An 18,758-nucleotide genomic window follows, 5' to 3' on the forward strand; every position below is an offset into this window, starting at 1 on the left:
AAATATGACAGGACTTAACCCACAACTTGGAAAGCTTTAAATGCGATTATTTATACCTGTCAAGTTTTGGTCAGTTTTTTTCTTATGCGTAAATCTTTTATGGAGAGTTTTAAGAAATGGGTGTCTAACCATGCCAACATGTTGCCTGACTCCCAGAGCAAAACCACTGGTAGTAAACTGGCAATAATAACAGCACTCACACTGAAAATCCCACCCCTGTCATTTATCATATCATCAGCTCTGTTTGCTTCAGAGAGAAAGATTTCCAGTCCCTTGACAGTGATTCACCAGAGACAAGCAATTTACCATGAGCAGAAAGCAAGGGAACCATTGGGATCCCACTGCTGAACTTGTTCTTGGTACATAAGATGTGTTTGTATCACAACAGCCCGGATGGAAAAAAAAAAGAGCAAACATAAAACGAAAAAAACAAAGACAACAGTTACATCTCAATCTGTGTAAATGAAAGCAGCATGTTTCTGTTTACAAAATGCGAGCTGTGATGATTTTCTGTGAAACAAGGAGCGGGCTGGCCATAAATCTGAGTGCAAGACGTAGTATGCCTCTAATGCTCTCCACAGACATGTTGTGGCTGCTCAGTATGTGCACTTTCACAGAGCCAGATGTAGTAGAGCTATAAATTATAATCTAACATTTCCAGAGGAGATTAAAGTGAAGCCAACTTCTCAACACAACCATACAACCTGTTTAGAGTTTAGATGTTTTGAAAGTTGTCACAGTACAGAACCAAGTACATTGTAAAACGTAACACCCATGCTTTCTCATGTTGTGTTATTCTTTGTCACGTATTTCTCTCTATCCAGTTGATTCAACTCATGCAAAGTCAGTAATGGACTTGCCTAAAACAGAAAATACAACAGATATAATACTAATGCCCTGTCCACACTAATGTGGATATATTTCAAAACAAACCTTTTCCTTTAAGTTTAGATTTCAAAAATTATATGACATATATCACAGCCCAATGCGCCCAATATTACTTGGACCACACAGTCTTGTTTTCTGGTATTTGATGGATGGCGGATGAAGATTTATTGCCACCTACTGGCTACTTGTTTGAGTGTTGGATGATGTCTGGATGGAGGATTGTTCAAAAAAAAGGTCATGAGGATAGAGATTTTTTAATATTGGTTAAAAAAATATCTGCAGTGGTGCAGACAAGGCCCAAGTTTACTTAAGTGAATTGGACATGTGTTCCTGGAGTGAATGTGAGAGCTCTGCTATGCACATGTGCAATAAAGCAGTAAAAGAACCATCCAGGTATTGTAGTAAGTTTGGGGTAGATAGACAATGTTGGAGAAATAAGGTCTGTTACACTCTCTCAAACAAAATTGAGTTCTTACTTTTCCATCACAGCATCATACTGTAAGGCAATGTCTTCATGCATAATGATGAAAGTCAACCTCAAGCTAATAGTCTGGTCTGTGTGTGTGTGTGTGTGGGGGGGGGGGTATAAATAAATGTTTATGGTACATTTGGTCTTCGGCGTCTTCTATGTGTGTTTTTTATCTTTTTTGCTTTACATTTGTCACATGTTAGAAACATCAACACGCACTTGCTCACGGTGAATCCTCTGGAAAATCTCCTGCAGTGTTGAGCTAGTTCGGACATTCTCCAGAGTTTTTACTAGGGGGCTTGCAAGAGCCATTTGTGTTTATTACATGTCTGAAAGCAGCTTAAGGGTTAGATTTGCTCATCTTAATGAAAATGAAGTGTTTCTAAAAGAATACAGATTACTAATAGTGTGTAATAGTCACTAACAGGTGGTACACCATATGTGGAGAAGCTCAAAATGCACATTGAGAGTTTCAGCCCATCTGTGGTGACTTTGTAAGAAATCAGTCCGGTTTTTTCTCAGTCAGCACTGCTTATGACACAATTTAGATTTAAACCTCTGTTAAGTTATGATTTGGCTGTTTTCTGAAAGTGTGGATGTGTCAACCACAATAGGGCGTATCTTGGCAAGTCAACACAGTCTCAGTATGGATGTTCTTCTACATTAAATCCTTACCTCGTACAGTTAAACCTTAGAGGGGATTTGAACCAGAGCCTGAATCGCGCTGCTAAGAAAGACGCTGCCAGACTTATGAGCTGATCCTGAAGGAGAGGTAAAGTTATTCTACATATATACTTCATGAGAAGCATCAGGTTTTTACATTATAGGCACATCTTTTCTAATGAAGTATCAAGTGCTTTATGACATTGTGGCTATAATGTTTGTCACCACTGAGATGGTCCGAGGTGCCCTGACTTTTGTTGACAGACAGTGTAGCTAATGGTTCTTTACTCCGTAGCACAGAATCCATCAAGATAAGCCTTCAGACTGCCACTGAGCCGTGCCCCACCACAGAGTTTGAAAGCTGTTCAGCAACCAGCGCAGCCCCATCCCCCTGACAGTGCCAATCAGTCGTGCAGCTACTTTTTTCCTAGCGCCTCTTTGCATCGTAATTCATCTCCCAAAGTATGTGATGCTGCTTTTTCATCTTTGACCTCACACGCGCACGTTGGCCAAGCCGCAGCTGACGCCAGAGAGCTACTGTAGGCAAAGAAAACACAGCGTACTATTACTTTCCCCCCATGCAGTCTGCTCACGCTTGCCCCACAGCCCGCCTGCCCCCAAAAGGCTGTCTGCTTCTGATTATGTGTGATCATCCCCAAGCTTGCCAGCTACATTTCAGACTCACGGGAGTCTTTTTTGTTTTTTCTTGAAATCTGGCCCTCATTCAAAAGGAATTACATTGTAGCTTGTCTAAGCCATCGTTAATTGCGCTCATGGCAGCTCCCAGCACTCAGTCATATTCCTGCTCTGAGTTTTATTTTTTCTCTTCATTATAATTTCCATATTATTTGGAATCCACATGAAGACCGTCAGTGCTTTGTGAATGCTGAAAGATATGCATTCAGTGGGTAAACTCTGCCGCACATTAGGCTGTTAATTTTAAAAGCATCAACAGGAATCATAATGGGACATATCATTGCAAAGTGAAACTTCATTAATTGGTGTAAATTTACAGTGGCCATTATTCTACCAACTGCTTAAGTGTTCCCAAGAGGTAATCTCTGCAGCTGGCAACCAAGGATAAGTGGCATTTCAGTGCTCAGCAATGTACAGTACGTTTACATATCTAAACATACATGTTTTGCCATGAATCTGTAAAATTCAGTATCTGACCATATCCTGTCAGATAACAACACCTTGTTTGTCACCTTTCTAAAGTTTTTAATGCCACAATATAACATCAGAATCATACAGTGGGAACTATTATGTTTGATTAAAGGTAATAGGGGTGCAATTAAGGAAATAAGCTGTAAGGGGAACCACAGTATTTTCCTTTAGCACAAAGCACTATAGACCTTGTGTCCGCAGATTCACAGAGGATTGGCTTGATAGAGAGTAGTGGAAAGCGGAGATGAGGAACACGGTGTGTTTGCACCGTCAGTGGTTCAGGATGGTTATTTTGGGCGAAGCTGTGAAACCATATTTCCCTCAAAAACGAGGAAAACACATTTGCAAATGAAATTTGATAGCATATGAGTTCAGATTTTAATCACGAGGGAATAGGTTGAATGTAAGAATAATGTTAATGATCATATAATAACACAATTGCCAATGTTAACGAGGGAGGCTATTATAGTTATCAGTGGATGTGCTGAATTACCAAACTTTGTTATTTGTGTGGTAGCGCTCGTCCTCCCCCTCCTCTGCAGGGAGGTCAAACATCAGGGTCAGCTACACAGAGACACTGGGACAAATTAAATTCACTGCATCCGTCCTAAATATTTTATAAGTGTTATACAGTCACTGCCACTGAATTATCATGAGTTTATGCTGCTGACGAAGTAAAAACAGCACTGGAATGATTCATCAGGTTTATTAGTATCTGGATTGGTAGTGAATAAGTGAATAGTAATATTTTAACACATAATTTCAGACATACTGTTTTAATTTAGTGTCAACATTGAAGTAAGTTAGACATACCAATAAATAAAAAACCTAAGTGGACCTCTTCACTTAGTTTACATATATAAAACATATTTATATGAAACCTTAAAGTATAAAAAAATGCTTCATGGATAAGATGAGTTATTATGCACAGTTTTAGAATTTGTAAAATGGTTGTAAATCATGGATGCAACTGTAAGAATAAAAAAGTGGAACCGTTCAAATAAACTTAACTTTGGGGTTAGCTCTCCCTCTCTCTCTCTCTCTACCTATCTCTCTATCTGTCTCTTTCTCTCTCTCTGCGCGCGCACGCTCGATTGCGCGTGCGTGCGTCTCGCACACAGTCCCAGCAGCCCCTCGGAAGGCATCCCAGGGTGGAGGACATCACCAGGCGGTCCAAGAGGCTGCAAGAGCCGTCCGCGTCATCCCTTGATGGGCGGTGCGCTGACGGGAGGACGGAGGGTGTTTTCCAGCTTTAAAAGCACCGGAGCCGGCCCCTCTGACAAACCACGCTGCGTCATCGACCTGGGGAGATTCTTGAAACCCTTGACTGGGTCTGAAGAGAGCCCGACTCGCTCATCTCACCCCCGCTCCCCCACAGCGGCTCCTGACCTGTGCCGGGTCTCCACATCCAGCAGTTGTGCGTCCCCGCTCGTCTGGAGCGCACAGTCTTGCGCCGCGTTTCGCTTCCAACTTGAACTCTCGCTTTTCTTTGCAAACTATGCTTTTACTTCATGGTGTGTAAAGTGCCCCCAGTCTTGCAGTACTTTCATCGGTGAAGGTGTCGCCTGTTAACAGCCTCACAAGCGGAGAAAGTTGCGCATCGCTTGTTGAATGCAGGATACCTTCTTCGTCGATTCCAAGTTGAGGTTTGGAGCAGCAGCCGGTCAGGAGCGAGGACTCCAGTTTCTCACCTCTGTCCCCGCCAACATGAAGTCTGCAGAGGAAGGTAAATCCTTTGAGCTCCGGTGTGAATCCGCTATATCTACTGTGGGCTGAAGTTCATTTGGGGCATCATGTACAGCGAGACAAACAGGCTGCTGTTTGACTCTAAGATGTGTTGCCATTAGGTGCTGCTGTTAATGCAAACTGATAGAGACCTGTCCGTGCAAACTGTTGAAATCATTTGTAGACATTGGAATAACTAGTGCAGTCTCTCCGGTGCCTCATTTGAATTATTCCTTGTCATTAGTGAATCCTCCTCAAACAGTTCTACAGTATGCTGTCACTTTGTATTGCTCTGTGTGCTGGATGTCGTGAAACTGTCTACGGTGCAGAGTCGAGTTGCAAAACTGGTCAATGTGAAATGAAGATGTTATCATATATGTTTATCATATAATGAAACTGAAAATCAATTTCGAATTTTTACTGACCTGCTGTTATTATTTCATATACTACATGTCAGCAGAGGTCTGTTAACTAAGCAACCTTCTGCTGTTTTGTTAAATAAATTTAAGTAAATAATTAAATGAATTGATGAATTCACCTATAAGTATCTGGATGTAAACTTGAATCACTGTTGACAAAATGACAATTTATTATTTGGTCACTAGTACATTGACACCATTCAAATTAAGGAAACATCTAGAAATGCAGCTTTAATGTAACATTATGTTGATGCCACCAACTGCATTTTGAGCACATCTCACTTAACTGTTTTTCTGCAGAAGGATCAAATTAGGATTAGCATTTGCATCCACACCATTAGGTGTCTCCAGCTGTGCCTGCAGGTGTTTCTCACCATGCACAATGTATGGTAATAGGTGAAACTGCTGCTGCCCCCTGTTCTCCTTATGTTAAGACGTATATGTTAAATTCAAATGTTTTTATAGTATTGAAAATGTCCAATCTCCCTGTGCACTTGGAGGTCAGAGGTCAGGGGTCAGTTGAAAAGCAGGCCCCAGGGGTTCCTAAGGTTGCTATGCTTTGCTTTTATGAGACACTCAAGCATTGATGAATGATGATTCAGCCATTAAAAGGAAGCTTCATTTTTTTTCAGTTCTATGATTGAGCAGTCATGGAATCAGAATTTGATTTGGTCCGTCAGAAACCGCTGACAGTCAGACTTGTCTCAAGTCTTCCAGCACTGAAGTTACTTTTTGTGGATTTTTAGAATTTAATTTTGACTTTGAGGTTTCAGTCGATCAAGCTGTGTTATTATTCATTTCAGTCCCTCAGTCCCAAGCCTTATAATTGGTAACAGAAGTGTGTGTGTGTGTACTTGTGAGGACCATTTTAAGCATAGACCTTACAGATTGAGGACATTTTGGGAAAGTGAGGACATTTTGGCTGGTCCTCACTTCAAAGGGCTGTTTGAATGTTAAGACTTGGTTTTAGAGTTAGGGTTAGAGTTAGGTTAGTTTTTGATGGTTAAGGGGCTCACTAAGATATAAATACAAGAATGTGTGTGTGTGTGTGTGTGCGTGTGAGAGAGAGAGTGTAAAAGCTGTGATCTGAGTGTTCAGGGATGCTGGGTAGCATGCTTGACTTGGAGACATGCTGAACCACACACAGCTTCAGCAATATGCCGAGGGCTGCTTTATTATCACACATAAACTCAGACGTACAGACACACTAGCACACCGGCACACACAAGACACACTCCGCTGGTGTTTTGCCGTAGCCCATAGTCAGCCATGTGCAGTAAGTGGCCCCAGGGTTCTTAGTTCCACAGGCTGCAGATGACTTCTGTGGGCGACCCCCTATCTCTCCCTGAGGTCCCGTCAGTCTGAGCCCAGCCTAGACCACAATCCCTCTGGATAAACCCATCCATTCGTTAGTCACGCTGGTTGGTTTTGGGGAGAGAGAGAGTTTTGATCATGATAGCATAATTGACAAAAATGGGTGAGGACTGAGAGAGCATGCTATAATCTGTGTGAACGTCAGTGAACCCTGCTTACGCAGCATTTTGAGCACTGCAAACAATTGCAGACACATTGCCTTGAGTCCAAGAGCAGTTTTTCGTTTTCTTTCATTTGTTTTACCCCACGAATTATGATCTGGTATAATTTTGTTTGCTCAGCAGACATGTGGCACTAGAGTTTCAAGACTGTGCAGCACACAGGAGTGACACACAGCCTCAGTGTGTTTGAGTGGGTATTAGAAGAAGTGAAGTGTGTTGTGCTGTATCGCACATATGTTCAAACAAAACAAACAGTTGAGACTGTAAGCAAAGTCAGTCAGGCCTGAAGTGAGGAGGTGTGTCAAGATGGGTGCAGTGGGCGAGAGATTATCATCTGTTCAGCACAGGAAAGCATAGAGGAGACTGAGCTGCTAGTCTTTGTAGTTTAGTTTTAGTTTATAATCAGTGGGACCGAGATGAGTTTACTGCATGTACAACAGGAGTTATATATCAGTTATGTGAATGAGGGATATGAGTTCAGCCATGGTGTCGAGACTAAGCCTGAGAAAGAGGGGTGAATGGAAGTTTGTTTTGTGTTAAAAAGACTGTTAAGAATCTGCCACATTTAAAAAAAATATATAAGGACCCTATTTTGTGGGAAATATGTGATCCAATGTTTAAAAGGAAGCAACAATCTCAGATGGGATTTTTCTATAGTGTGTATATTATCTGGGGTTCTTCTATGAAAAGATCCTAAGCCTCATTTAACTTAGTGCCTTGAACTTGTCTGATGCACATCGCATTATCACCTCTGAAAATAGATTCTCATGAACTAATTTTAGACTGCCTACCCACGTATTATGTGGTATGAGACAGATTCATCATTTCATGTGATGCACAGCATTGTGGTTAACAAATATAGCACACTGCATCAAGGGAAATGCCCTTCACTGGGTCTCGGTCTGAATCCTTTTCATTCTGTGACCACTTTTACCCTCACTGACATTATCAATAAAAGGCATACGAGAGGTTTACAGCTGTTGACACAGCAGCCAGCTGCTACAAAGCTAACTGAAGTGGCTACCTGCCAGGATATACGTGCCTCCACTGACTGAGCTTTTATGTCACTGCACTTGTCTGCCTGCGATTTCCTTGTGTGCTCACTTGCCGGTGCCCATTGTTTGCGTTTGCCACAGGCGCATCTGTGTGTAACGCTGCAGCAAACTCTCTCTGTCTTAATCAGGAGCCCAGAGCGATGTGAGAGTGCTGTCAGTTTTCCACAGGGGAGGGCCTAATTCACTCAGTGAGTGATGCAATCAATCAAACAAAGCATCCATCAGCACTGCTGGAGGAATTCCTGTAGAGTACATATGACAGCAGGGTGTGCCAAATAGAGCCTCAGATGAACTGATCAAACAAACAGAGTGGCTGTGCAACTTTGCGACTATACACAGCTGCCACATACAGGAACTGCTTTGAGATGATTGCTAAGCTTCTCCAGATGTTATGAGGAAGTCTATGCAAGACCTATTGGTGGGAGTTGTGAAGGGGTATTGTTCTAAAATGTAATCAGAGTTAATTATTACCATAACAGTAAAAGTAAAAATATATCTTTTTTTTTTTTTGCAGATGCATACAGCTACACACCAAATGTCAGCCTGTCCCTTCCACTTGGCATGGGAAACCCCTGTCTGGCCAACCAGTACCACACCTTACAGTCCAGCCCAGTCATCTCAGTTTCTTCTTGCCACCAGACAGGCTACAGCCTCCAGAATGATATCCAAGCAGCATCAGGCTATTACCTGCCCCACGGCCTCAGACCCAATGGGGCTCCAGCCCTGGAAAGCCCCCGTATTGAGATCACTGCCTACAGCCAGTATCCTGAGGATGAGGTAGAAGAGAGCAGCAGTGAGGACCACATCATCAAACGAGGCGTCAACTCCATTGTCACACTGACACTGCCCAATGCCGATGGCTACCGCGATCCCAGCTGCCTAAGCCCTGCGAGTAGCATCTCCTCACGCAGCTGTAACTCTGAGGCATCCTCCTATGAGTCTGGCTTCTATAATTATGACAACTCCCCACAAAATTCGCCCTGGCAATCTCCCTGCGTTTCTCCCAAAGGCTCATCCATGCTCCTGTCCTGCCCACATGCCAGCGGCCCTGCAGGCTCCCCACACAATTCGCCCTCCACCTCCCCTCAGATAGGAGCTGTGGCTGAGGATGGCTGGCCGGCTCAACCTCGTGGGTCCAGGCCTAACTCGCCTTCCTACAGTGGAGGTGGTGGAGGAATCGGTGGAGGAGGAGGAATTGGGAAGAGAAAGTACAGCCTCAATGGTGCCCCCTACCGTCAAACGTCCTGCACACCCAACCAGTCCCCCACCCCGTCTCCACATATCTCCCCCAGGGTCAGCATCACAGATGAGAACTGGCTTGCTAACACCAACCAGTACACCAACTCTGCCATTGTGGCTGCCATCAACGCTCTAACCACAGATGGAGTGATAGACATGGGGGAGGGAATCCCAATCAAGACACGGAAGACAATGCTTGACCACTCATCCTCCATGAGCCTGAAAGTGGAGCCTGGTGGAGAGGAGCTGGGTCCTGACGGGGAGCTCTGCCATGAGGACTACCCCTCCCGGCTGCCCCTCAAGAAGGAGAACTACTGTGGAGGGTTCCTGGATGTGCCCCAGCATCCGTACTCCTGGTCGAAACCCAAACCTTACCTCAGGTAAGTGGAGCTGCTCTGGCCTAGCTGCTGTATCAATAAATTCTGTGGTCCTTTTAGCAAAGCTAATCTAATGAATCCATAAGGTGAAACATTTGTAACTGAACCACTCAATGTGAAACTGACCCGGCAGTTGTTTTCTTTGAGAAGACAATGGAGCAAGTCTACGTATTCAGACTGATTTATGGACATCCAGCTGTGCCACTACATTGCGCAGTTGTCTTTGTGTTTATAGAGTTAGTGTTATTTATTTATTGCAATGACACGATTGTTTTAGTTTTTAAACTTCAAAGGCCATAGCAAAAGGCAGCAACCCAAAAGTTGCATGCTCTTCACTTTCAAAAGAGTTCTCTTTGAAGATCAAAACTATTTCATAAGTCATATTTCACGGAGAGGAGTTGCCCTGTGTGTGTGTGCGTGTGTTTTTGTGCCATTGTTGCTATAGCAACCTACAGACAAACATAAGGCACACAGACACACACTTTGTGCATGTGCTCAGCTATGTCATTGATTTTTTACTTTTGAGCAAGGTAAGCTTTTTCAATTTCAATTGTGTCCCTCATGGCATTTTTTTTCCCCAGCCAATAACACTGTTTCCTGTCGGAAATCAAGTGTTTGATTAAGATAGTGAGCAAAAGGAAGTGATGGTGACAGGCCTGGCTGAAGGGGAAGCAGTCTGCGGGTTAATCAGGCGGCTCACTGCTCTGGCCTGCTGCGCCATCAGCCCATCTCTTTCTGCGAAGCTAACGTGATGTCATGCACTGACTGGGCAGATAAAGCCCTGCGGGGGGAAATCAGTTCGTTTTGGGTCAACAAACAGCCCGCGAACTCCACATAGATGCCAGAGATTGGTTTCAGTTGAGCCACCCTTCAGGTCAGGGGTTTGCGTTTACCAGGCATCCGGCGCAGAGAAATATTGTCTTGCACATGTTTGTTTTGGTTTAGATATCACCACGGTGTTCACATGGGAAGCTCTGACTCTCCGTCTCCAGAACAATGATGCCAGCTGTAACCCTGAGAACGATATCATGCTACAAGGCAGAGTGTGCTGCTGACCTTATTCAACTGTAGAACTCTGCTGACTGCAATTTCAGTGTGGTTGTGTTTTATAATTTCAGTTATCGATTTGGAAAGGATAATAATTGTATCAAAGTACATGCTCATTGCCAGCTGGTACGAGACTTGTTTTTGTGCCCTAGAGATGTCTTTCCTCCTGTCACTTTCTTAACTCCCTGCGTCTGTTTCCACCTGTCACACCATAATAAAAAACATACTGCTCTAACCAGGGAACATTCATCTCTCATTTATTTTTCATAAAGAAGGACCACTAATTATTACCCAGGCCCCAGGAATTACACACGTCAGCGAGTGACTTTAATTGATTAGATTATGGACCATGATGAAATGGGGAAGGATCAGGCCAGTTGGGTTACACTTAAGTGTCCTAATTTCAAGCTAATTTCAAGCAAGTTCAGGGCTTTTACATTTTGACTTTCTTGGTAATGGTTGAACCATGGAAAAACTGCATCCTCACAGTTCCTACTTGGGCCAATCTAATGTGACTCATTTAATTATTTATGGACTACAAGGACTACAATTCTCCATTATTTTATTCCAGCAGCAAATTAAAAAAAAACAGGAAAGAATAACCAGAGCATGAGTGTAAATCTGTCAGGGACTAGATATGATTGATTTCAGTATTATATCAATTCCTTCTGGAGTAAAAAAAAAAAAAGAAAAAAAGAAGAGATATTGTAAATTATTCCATGAACCTACTAACAAACAACCTGTCATGTCAATACAGCCCATCTCTGCCAGCTCTTGACTGGCAGCTTCAATCATGCTCCGGCCCGTACAACCTGCAGATCGAGGTGCAGCCCAAGTCCCACCACAGGGCCCACTATGAGACTGAAGGCAGCCGCGGGGCTGTGAAGGCGCTCTCCGGAGGACACCCAGTAGTGCAGGTACGTCACCAGCAATTGTTTACTGAATTTAATCGGTAGGAGTTCCTGCAGAAGTTGAGGTTCACCAGACAAAAATTCTGCTTTGTGCCTTTAAGCTGTGTGGTAATTTCCTGTCATTACAGAACAAGTGCTAACAAGCAAACAAGTGCATGCTGATTAACAGCTCTTTTTTCAGCCTGACAACAAGCCAGTGATGTGGATGTTTAGCAGATGCAGATTTTATGGCAGAATGTTTTCACAGAGCAAAGTCAGCACAGCTATGAAATCTTCTTTATGTTCTTTTGCTCTTTTTTAATTTTTTAAAAGGTTTTAATTTGTCACAGTCTTGAATCTTAAAACGAGATTTGAATTATTACAATGCCTTCATATTTAACTATGTGATTTACTTTCAAAATATCAATAACAGCAAACATATGAGCAGCCTGAGCCTGTTTCATTTATTACAGTTTGTTTCAGATAACCATTGCATTACACTAGAAAACGTAAAAGAAAAGTATGATATCCAGTGTTTACCAATGTTGTTGCAAACTTTAAGTGCCAGTTGTCTAGATTATAAAAGCCCTAAAACCATAGCTTTTAATGGCTTCAGTGCAGTATATCCAGACCTCAGTCTGTGCCAGTGTATATGCTTGTATACTGTGTTATTAATGTTTGCAGAGTCAATCTACTGCTGCTCTGACCAGCAGCAGTGCATGCTGACTCAATTAGTATAGAGCAGGACCATCGCCTCTCACTATTGTACTTGGCAAACACATAAAGAGCACACGTCAGTCTAGCCAGCAGCACAGCACAGAGCTCCTTTCTCTGCTTCGCTGTCATCACACTGCACTGACATCTTAGTTTACTTAAGGTGGGGATATAGTGACGTGTGTGTCCTTAAGGCTGTGGGTCAATTTGCATTTAATACAGTCAATTCAAACTAAAACCATATATAAAAGAATAATGGCAGGGCATTCATCTGTGGTGTTGTTTTTGCCATTCAAAAATTCAATTTATCATGCAGAATTACAGCCAGAGAAAAAATGGGTTTTGGACCAGTAAACATTCAGGTTGGTGTTCTGTCTTTGTTTTACAGTTAGCGTAAGATGTTGTTAGTGCCACAGTTGTAAATAGATGTTGTCAACACATCCTGGCCTGCCCAAAGTCAAATGCACTTGACAGCTGTTGGCCAGGGTGGTGTTATAAACAGGCCTGTCAACCCTCAGGTTTTCTCTGTAAATACAGGTAATTATTCCCCTTCATTACGAACCTTTGTATATCAACATGCTCGTGAATCAACATTTTACCCCCGCGCTTCCACATGAGCCTGACCAGACTCAACTCACCACGCACAGCTGCATGCGGCAGGTGAGGTTTGTTTGGATTTAGTTAATGCCACTTTCTGACTCACTCTGGGGGTGAGAGTGACAAGTCATGAGTCAGCAATTCGCAGTGTTTAGATTGATGACTTGATAGGGGGTTTATTTCATATCGTATTGGCGCAAATGTATTGCTTTGCGAGGATGTTTTTCAAGTCTTGCTGTGTATGTCGAGCAATTGTAAGTGATTAGGAATCATGGAGAAAATATGATGACAGCTGATTTACCCCCCTCCCCCTCCCTTAGCATTGCTTACATTTTAGCCTTACTTTTTGGTGTGAGAGATTTATGCCCTGTGCAGTCGATTGAGATATCTGGGGGAAGCATAGCAGTTGGCAGAATAATAAATCTTTACGGATTAGGATGTTATTTGTACATGCCAGAGGCTAACATATAGGAGAAGAGAATGTACTGTACCTTCAGAGGGATTTTGCACAGTCCGAGCGAAAGATTTCTCATACATCTGAGTTTACTCTTTACCGCCGTCTTAGCCTTTGCTGAAGTGTTGTGTGAAATTGTGTTGTTGTAATCTTAGAAGATAGGGCACACTGTAGTCCCCAGTGCCCAGTGGTAATGAGTGGCAGGCACTGGATGGGTGGATGCAGTCAAGGAGAATGAGTCAATAATGACATGAGGGCATGGGTGTAGGAAGCAGCTATGGAAGTGTCTCTCTACGTGTGTGTGTGTGTGTGTGTGTGTGTGTGTGTGTGTGTGAGAGTGTGAGTTTGTGCTTGACTGGATCGAGTAGAGTGAACGAGAGAGAGAGAGAGAGAGAAGGGGCAGAGGGAGTCAGCAGGCAGCTGGGGCTCGGCTCAGCTGCCCCTGGAGATGCTCTGTATCCTGCTGATTAGGGCTGTGTGGCCCTTAGGTTGACTGAGCATGGCTTTGCTGGGGCTGTTGTGGTGGGGGTGGTGGTGGGTGGATAGGAGTTAGAATCCCAGCGCCCATCGGACACCACCTCCCCTTTCCATGCACCGGTGCATCCCACCCTCCCTGGGGGGTCCAAGGATGTCGCACCCTGTGAACAATCCATCCTTCAACCGGCTCCCCAACCCACAGCAGCAGGCCTCCCTTGGTTAAAGCCCAGTCATCCACCATCCACAGCTCTATTGTTTTTTTTAGCTCATGGATGATCAGGCTCACGCGCAATGAGTGATGGTGACATGTGTGTTGGAAAGCAGCACTGGATGAAGATGAAAAACATGAAGGGATACACTGTTTCTTTAGCTTTGTCCCCAAGAGAGACAGCAACTGACAGATAGTTAAATCAAAATACTCAACTGCTCATTTGCCGATGTTGTTTTACTATTCAGTAACAAGCTGTGGTGTTTTCCTGATATACACACAGGAAAGTTTGGCATCACTAAGGTCTGACATCATTCCAAGCTGCAGTAGATCAACCACAACACATTCAATGCAGGATGGAGAGCTTGTGGGATGGCTACATGGGGAGAACGGAGTGTCAAAACTTCAGTCGCACACCAGTGAAAACCTCTAGATTATGGGTTACCTCTACTCATTATCCCTCTGCTGCTTGCACCGGCTCTCCACACTTCCTGTTTCAAATCTCATTCATTTATTCTGGACCTGCACTCCATCCCTCCATCCCTCCATCCCTTCCTCCACATCCACCGCCTTTTAACTTTCCCCTCACATGATTGGTCCACTTTGTGACCCCCGTGGCTGCTTTTCCACTTTATTTACTCCAGCAGACCACAGCGCCATTAAGGGGATCTCGGGTACTCCATCGGCTCCTATCGCACTGTTCCACACGCTCCCCTCTCTCACCACAGCTATGCCGAGACGTTTACAGGGCGATTTTCATAGCGGTGTTCAGGAAACCCAACAACCTGGTCTAACTTCACTCATTGACATTGACTGATGGGTTTTTCCAGAGGAGAACAGTCGGAGAAATAATGATGTGTCGAATTATTTTCATTGAAATTATAGTGACCGAGGATGTGACCTGGCTCAGATCAAAATGTTGGATGAGTTGAAGATGTTGCAAAGGCTTTTGGGTTCAAACTCAGAAACGCAGACATCCGGCAGGCCCATTGTAACAGCAGACAACAACACCTGTGGAGTATTATACTCATCGCAGAGCACACAGTGCTGTCCTGCATATGGCTAGTTCATATAGGATAATGACTGGCCTATAGGGCTTCCCTCCTCACACATTCACAAACTCTCACCCACTCTCTCATTAAGTCTAAAGCAGCAACAGACACAGTGTAATTTCAGCAGGATGTGGCCATCATCCCTATGAACGTGTGCGTGACTTAATACACATCTCTGTTCCTCCGCGACTGCATGTGATGCAGCCTGTTTCTGCCACGACAACATGAAAAACCTTGGTAAACATGTGCTCGGTTCTTTGCATGTGCAGTTTTACCTTGGGATCTGGTGCTGGCTGGCTGTGTAATGTCCCAAAGAAAACCCCCAGATCTAAAGTGCCCTATACTGTAGCTACTAATTGCTCATTAAATCTACTGCTACCTCTTGTTTGATATTCAAAAGGCTTGGTGTACCCTGTAGTGCAGCTACAGCTTAGTCAGGGCTATTATTCACTACCCAAAGGGGTATTTATGCCACTCTTAAACTGTGGTTCTCCATCTGCGGGGCTTCCCTTACACTGGTATTGGGCTACCACTAATTACCAGTTAATAATAAGTAGATAAAAATGAGCAAAATGTGCATAGTTTTCACTGGTTTGAGGTGATAACCAAATGTCCCACAGATTTATGAAGTAAGACACGGGTGGTTGTTTAGCTTTCAGGGGACACAGCAATTGTCCATGCATCATCTTGCTCAAATTCTCTGTAGGTTTGGATGATATTTCTTATGATAGTCTGTGCTGGTAACAAATCCATTTTTGTATATGGAATTTGGACCCTCACTGGTCTAGACATGGGGTAGTGCTTGAAACTATGCCCTCAATGACATAACACTGAAGTACTCAGTTCAACAAAAACTTTGAGGGATAAAGCTTTCATGGTTGCTTATAAAAGCAGCAGCATTTGGAGACATGGAAATGCTGCACATTAAAGGATTGCGTGCGTCCTTATTCATTCAGTATGAGGTACTGGAGACATGAGGGGAAGGGCAGAAGGGGGACAGAGTAAAGTCTGGAAGGAGAGACAACTTGGATGAGTGTACATTTAATTTGGTATAGCAAAGGCTGGAGAAAGGGGAGCATGATAATGGGAAAAAGCCTAAATCTGCTGTTCTCCACCTCCCCTGCTTCAGTTTGCCCAGTCCTCTGCTGCTTCCAGTCCCCTTTTCCTTCTCCTCTCCCCAATTCTCTGCGCCACGTGGACTTCTACGAGTCATGACATTTCTCCAGGCGGTGATGAAATGAAATTACTGCAGAGGGATAGAAGGCAGCCGACTGCAGGCCTGTGGAGTGTATTCACACTTAATTCTGGCCAGACCAGACACATCAAATTTACCAGCAAGTCATTATTAAACATTACATGATCAAATCCTTTCGTTGAACCATTGAGACTAGATGCAGGCAGTACTATACACTGAGTTGAAAAAAAACTCCATCATTACTTTTTCATAATTGATTTTCACTGATTGAAGCAAATGAGGAAAAAAATAGGGCTATATCCCTAGGACTAAAATTGTCTATACTGATGATGAATCTGCAATGGTCCAAAGGCAACAGGGAGATGAATGGGGGAAAGTGGTTGGGATGCACCCTCCTCTCCCTTTTCAGCTTGACCCCCCCACATCATCACAACTGATCCAGACAATACAGCTGCATACAATTACACAATAATGCATCAGCCGCCATATCCACAGTGTTTTGCTTGAGCCTCAGCTATCAAAAATGGCTCGTGCAACAGTGACTTGTGGTAGGAGGTGTAAATGGATCTAGCTGACACAGTGGCAGAAGTTGGCACCTTGAAACAGCTGCAAATCAAGCCTTGACTCGGTTTCGATTATCTCAAAATAAATATACGGTGCGTGTGCCAGATAGGCTGCAGTTACAGCAAAAGAAACTCATCTGGTCAAAATTAGTGGCTCACTGGTCCAACCTCGCAGGCAGCATTACAGACAAATACAAAGCCGAGGTCACAGGTGTGTGTGAAGCCTCTGTCGTCGGCCCACACTTAAAGTTTACGACAATAACTTGGCTTTTTTCCCCCCACAACTTCTTTCCCCTTTGAGAATGAAATAAAGAAGTACGTTTTGCACTTTGCTTGTGGTGTGTGTTTGTGTGAGCGTCACAGGAGCTTAGCAGAAGCGAAGTGGGGGCCTTTGGGAGAGGGTCAGGGGAGCACATATGGTAAAGGAATCGAGGGGGGTCGCCCGGAGGGGACTAGACCGCCTTCCTTTGCTGCTGGGAAGACCAGCGTCACCAGGAGGACTATCTGACCTCATTAATCACTTCCTCTCCTCCATGAGGTAACTACGGCTTTGAGTGAGGACACCAGCGTCATCGTGCACTACCGCAAGGCGAGTGAAGGGATAAAGACACCCCCCCTTGCTGTCTCTTATACAGGCCCCTTACCGCCACGTGGCAGCTGAGGTAATGGTTGGAGGTCATTGAGAAATCCCAAGAAGTCTGCTAAGGCAAAAGTGACAGACGACACTCCTTTGTAGCGTGGAGGCCTGTGTTTTATTAAATCATAAGGAAACCTCATGCAATTTAACGCTACGGTGTTTCAGATTTGTACCTCATGCTCCAACATAGCCCTCTCAACAGTCAATATACAAGTAACTGGTAGCATGTGTGGCTATGGATAATTACCCCTGGTGACACCATAAGTAAAATATAACAAGCAGAGCGAGGTCTGCCGATGAGATCACTGCATAGATGAAGTGGTCCCTTGGGATGCCAAGACTTCAAGAAGCTCCTGACCTTGGCCTAACTCACTGATGACTTGCATGTGTGACTAGCTCACAGGTCAAGACAGCTGCTAGAGACACTATGTGGAGGTGAGGAGAAAAATAGACGGTTGGAACTGGAAATGAATGATGGCCTTAGCTTTACCACTCCCTTTGCACTCCCTTGATATCTGAATCAAATGCAAAAGCAGCCAATGGAGCTCAAATTATTGAGACATATGGATAGGCTCTTCTCTAGTGACTAGTCATAACTTATTTTTATTAAACATAATTAATACTGAAAATCGTGTAACTGGGGGAAAAATACCATATTCTCTCCCTTGTACCAAATCCAGAAGATCTGAGATCAAGTTCAGACCACAGGCATTCATTCTTGATGTTAATTATCAGGCCAGACAACTTATCCAGTCAAATTTGTTCTCAAACCAAGACTTTGCGTATCCATGACACTGAAGCACTAATTTCCATGGACCTTTCAGGCTATAGCTCCCCAGTCCTCCACCAGCCTTCCTCTTCCTCACACCCCCCATCCCTAACCACCCTCACAAAGGTAATTATAAACCCATTAATCCGATTATGTCATAGGTTACATGTGCTCTTCATTTATATGACTCAGTCTGTAAGATAAACAACAGGGGTCTTTTATTCCATTCAACAGTACCACTGTTTTCACTTGAACGTAGCTCAAAGAAAATTGGTCTGAAGCGATCCGCTGGTGTAGCTGACCAATTTGCGGGAGTCTTGTGGCAGCCATGGAATAGTGAGCCGTGGTCTTGAATAAGTGTTCTGTCACACTATATGTCATAGCGCGGTCAAGTAGCCACCTGGGTGGATCCACGGAGGTCCACATGATGAGAAGTTAGTCCTCTCGGTTTTCAGCTTTAAGGTTAGCGTAAGCGTGTGCTTAGAAATCACTCTAAATCACCATATGACCATACATCCACCCATATGACCATACAACCACTCCACACTCCAAAGAGAAAGTGTATCCTGGGAGGTCTGCAGTGTAAGACTTGGTTCCACCAAAAATCCACATTTGGTT

At 43.9% G+C, this 18,758-nt stretch overlaps 1 protein-coding gene across 3 annotated transcripts in view; it reads left to right on the forward strand.

The window, feature by feature from the left end:
• Window positions 1-4,395: 4,395 nt before the first annotated feature.
• Window positions 4,396-18,758, forward strand: part of LOC109631959 (nuclear factor of activated T cells 1) — a 59,547-nt gene continuing 45,184 nt past the window's right edge. For all 3 annotated transcript variants that reach the window (XM_020091042.2, XM_020091043.2, XM_069537567.1), the window contains exons 1-3: window positions 4,396-4,913; window positions 8,436-9,540; window positions 11,342-11,501. In XM_020091042.2, the coding sequence (XP_019946601.1) occupies window positions 4,799-4,913; window positions 8,436-9,540; window positions 11,342-11,501 (1,380 nt within the window). In that variant the 5' untranslated portion in view covers window positions 4,396-4,798. The remainder of the gene's footprint in view (window positions 4,914-8,435; window positions 9,541-11,341; window positions 11,502-18,758) is intronic.

The sequence above is a fragment of the Paralichthys olivaceus genome, chromosome 13 (assembly GCF_024713975.1).
Source record: "Paralichthys olivaceus isolate ysfri-2021 chromosome 13, ASM2471397v2, whole genome shotgun sequence".
NCBI classification, from domain to species: domain Eukaryota; kingdom Metazoa; phylum Chordata; class Actinopteri; order Pleuronectiformes; family Paralichthyidae; genus Paralichthys; species Paralichthys olivaceus.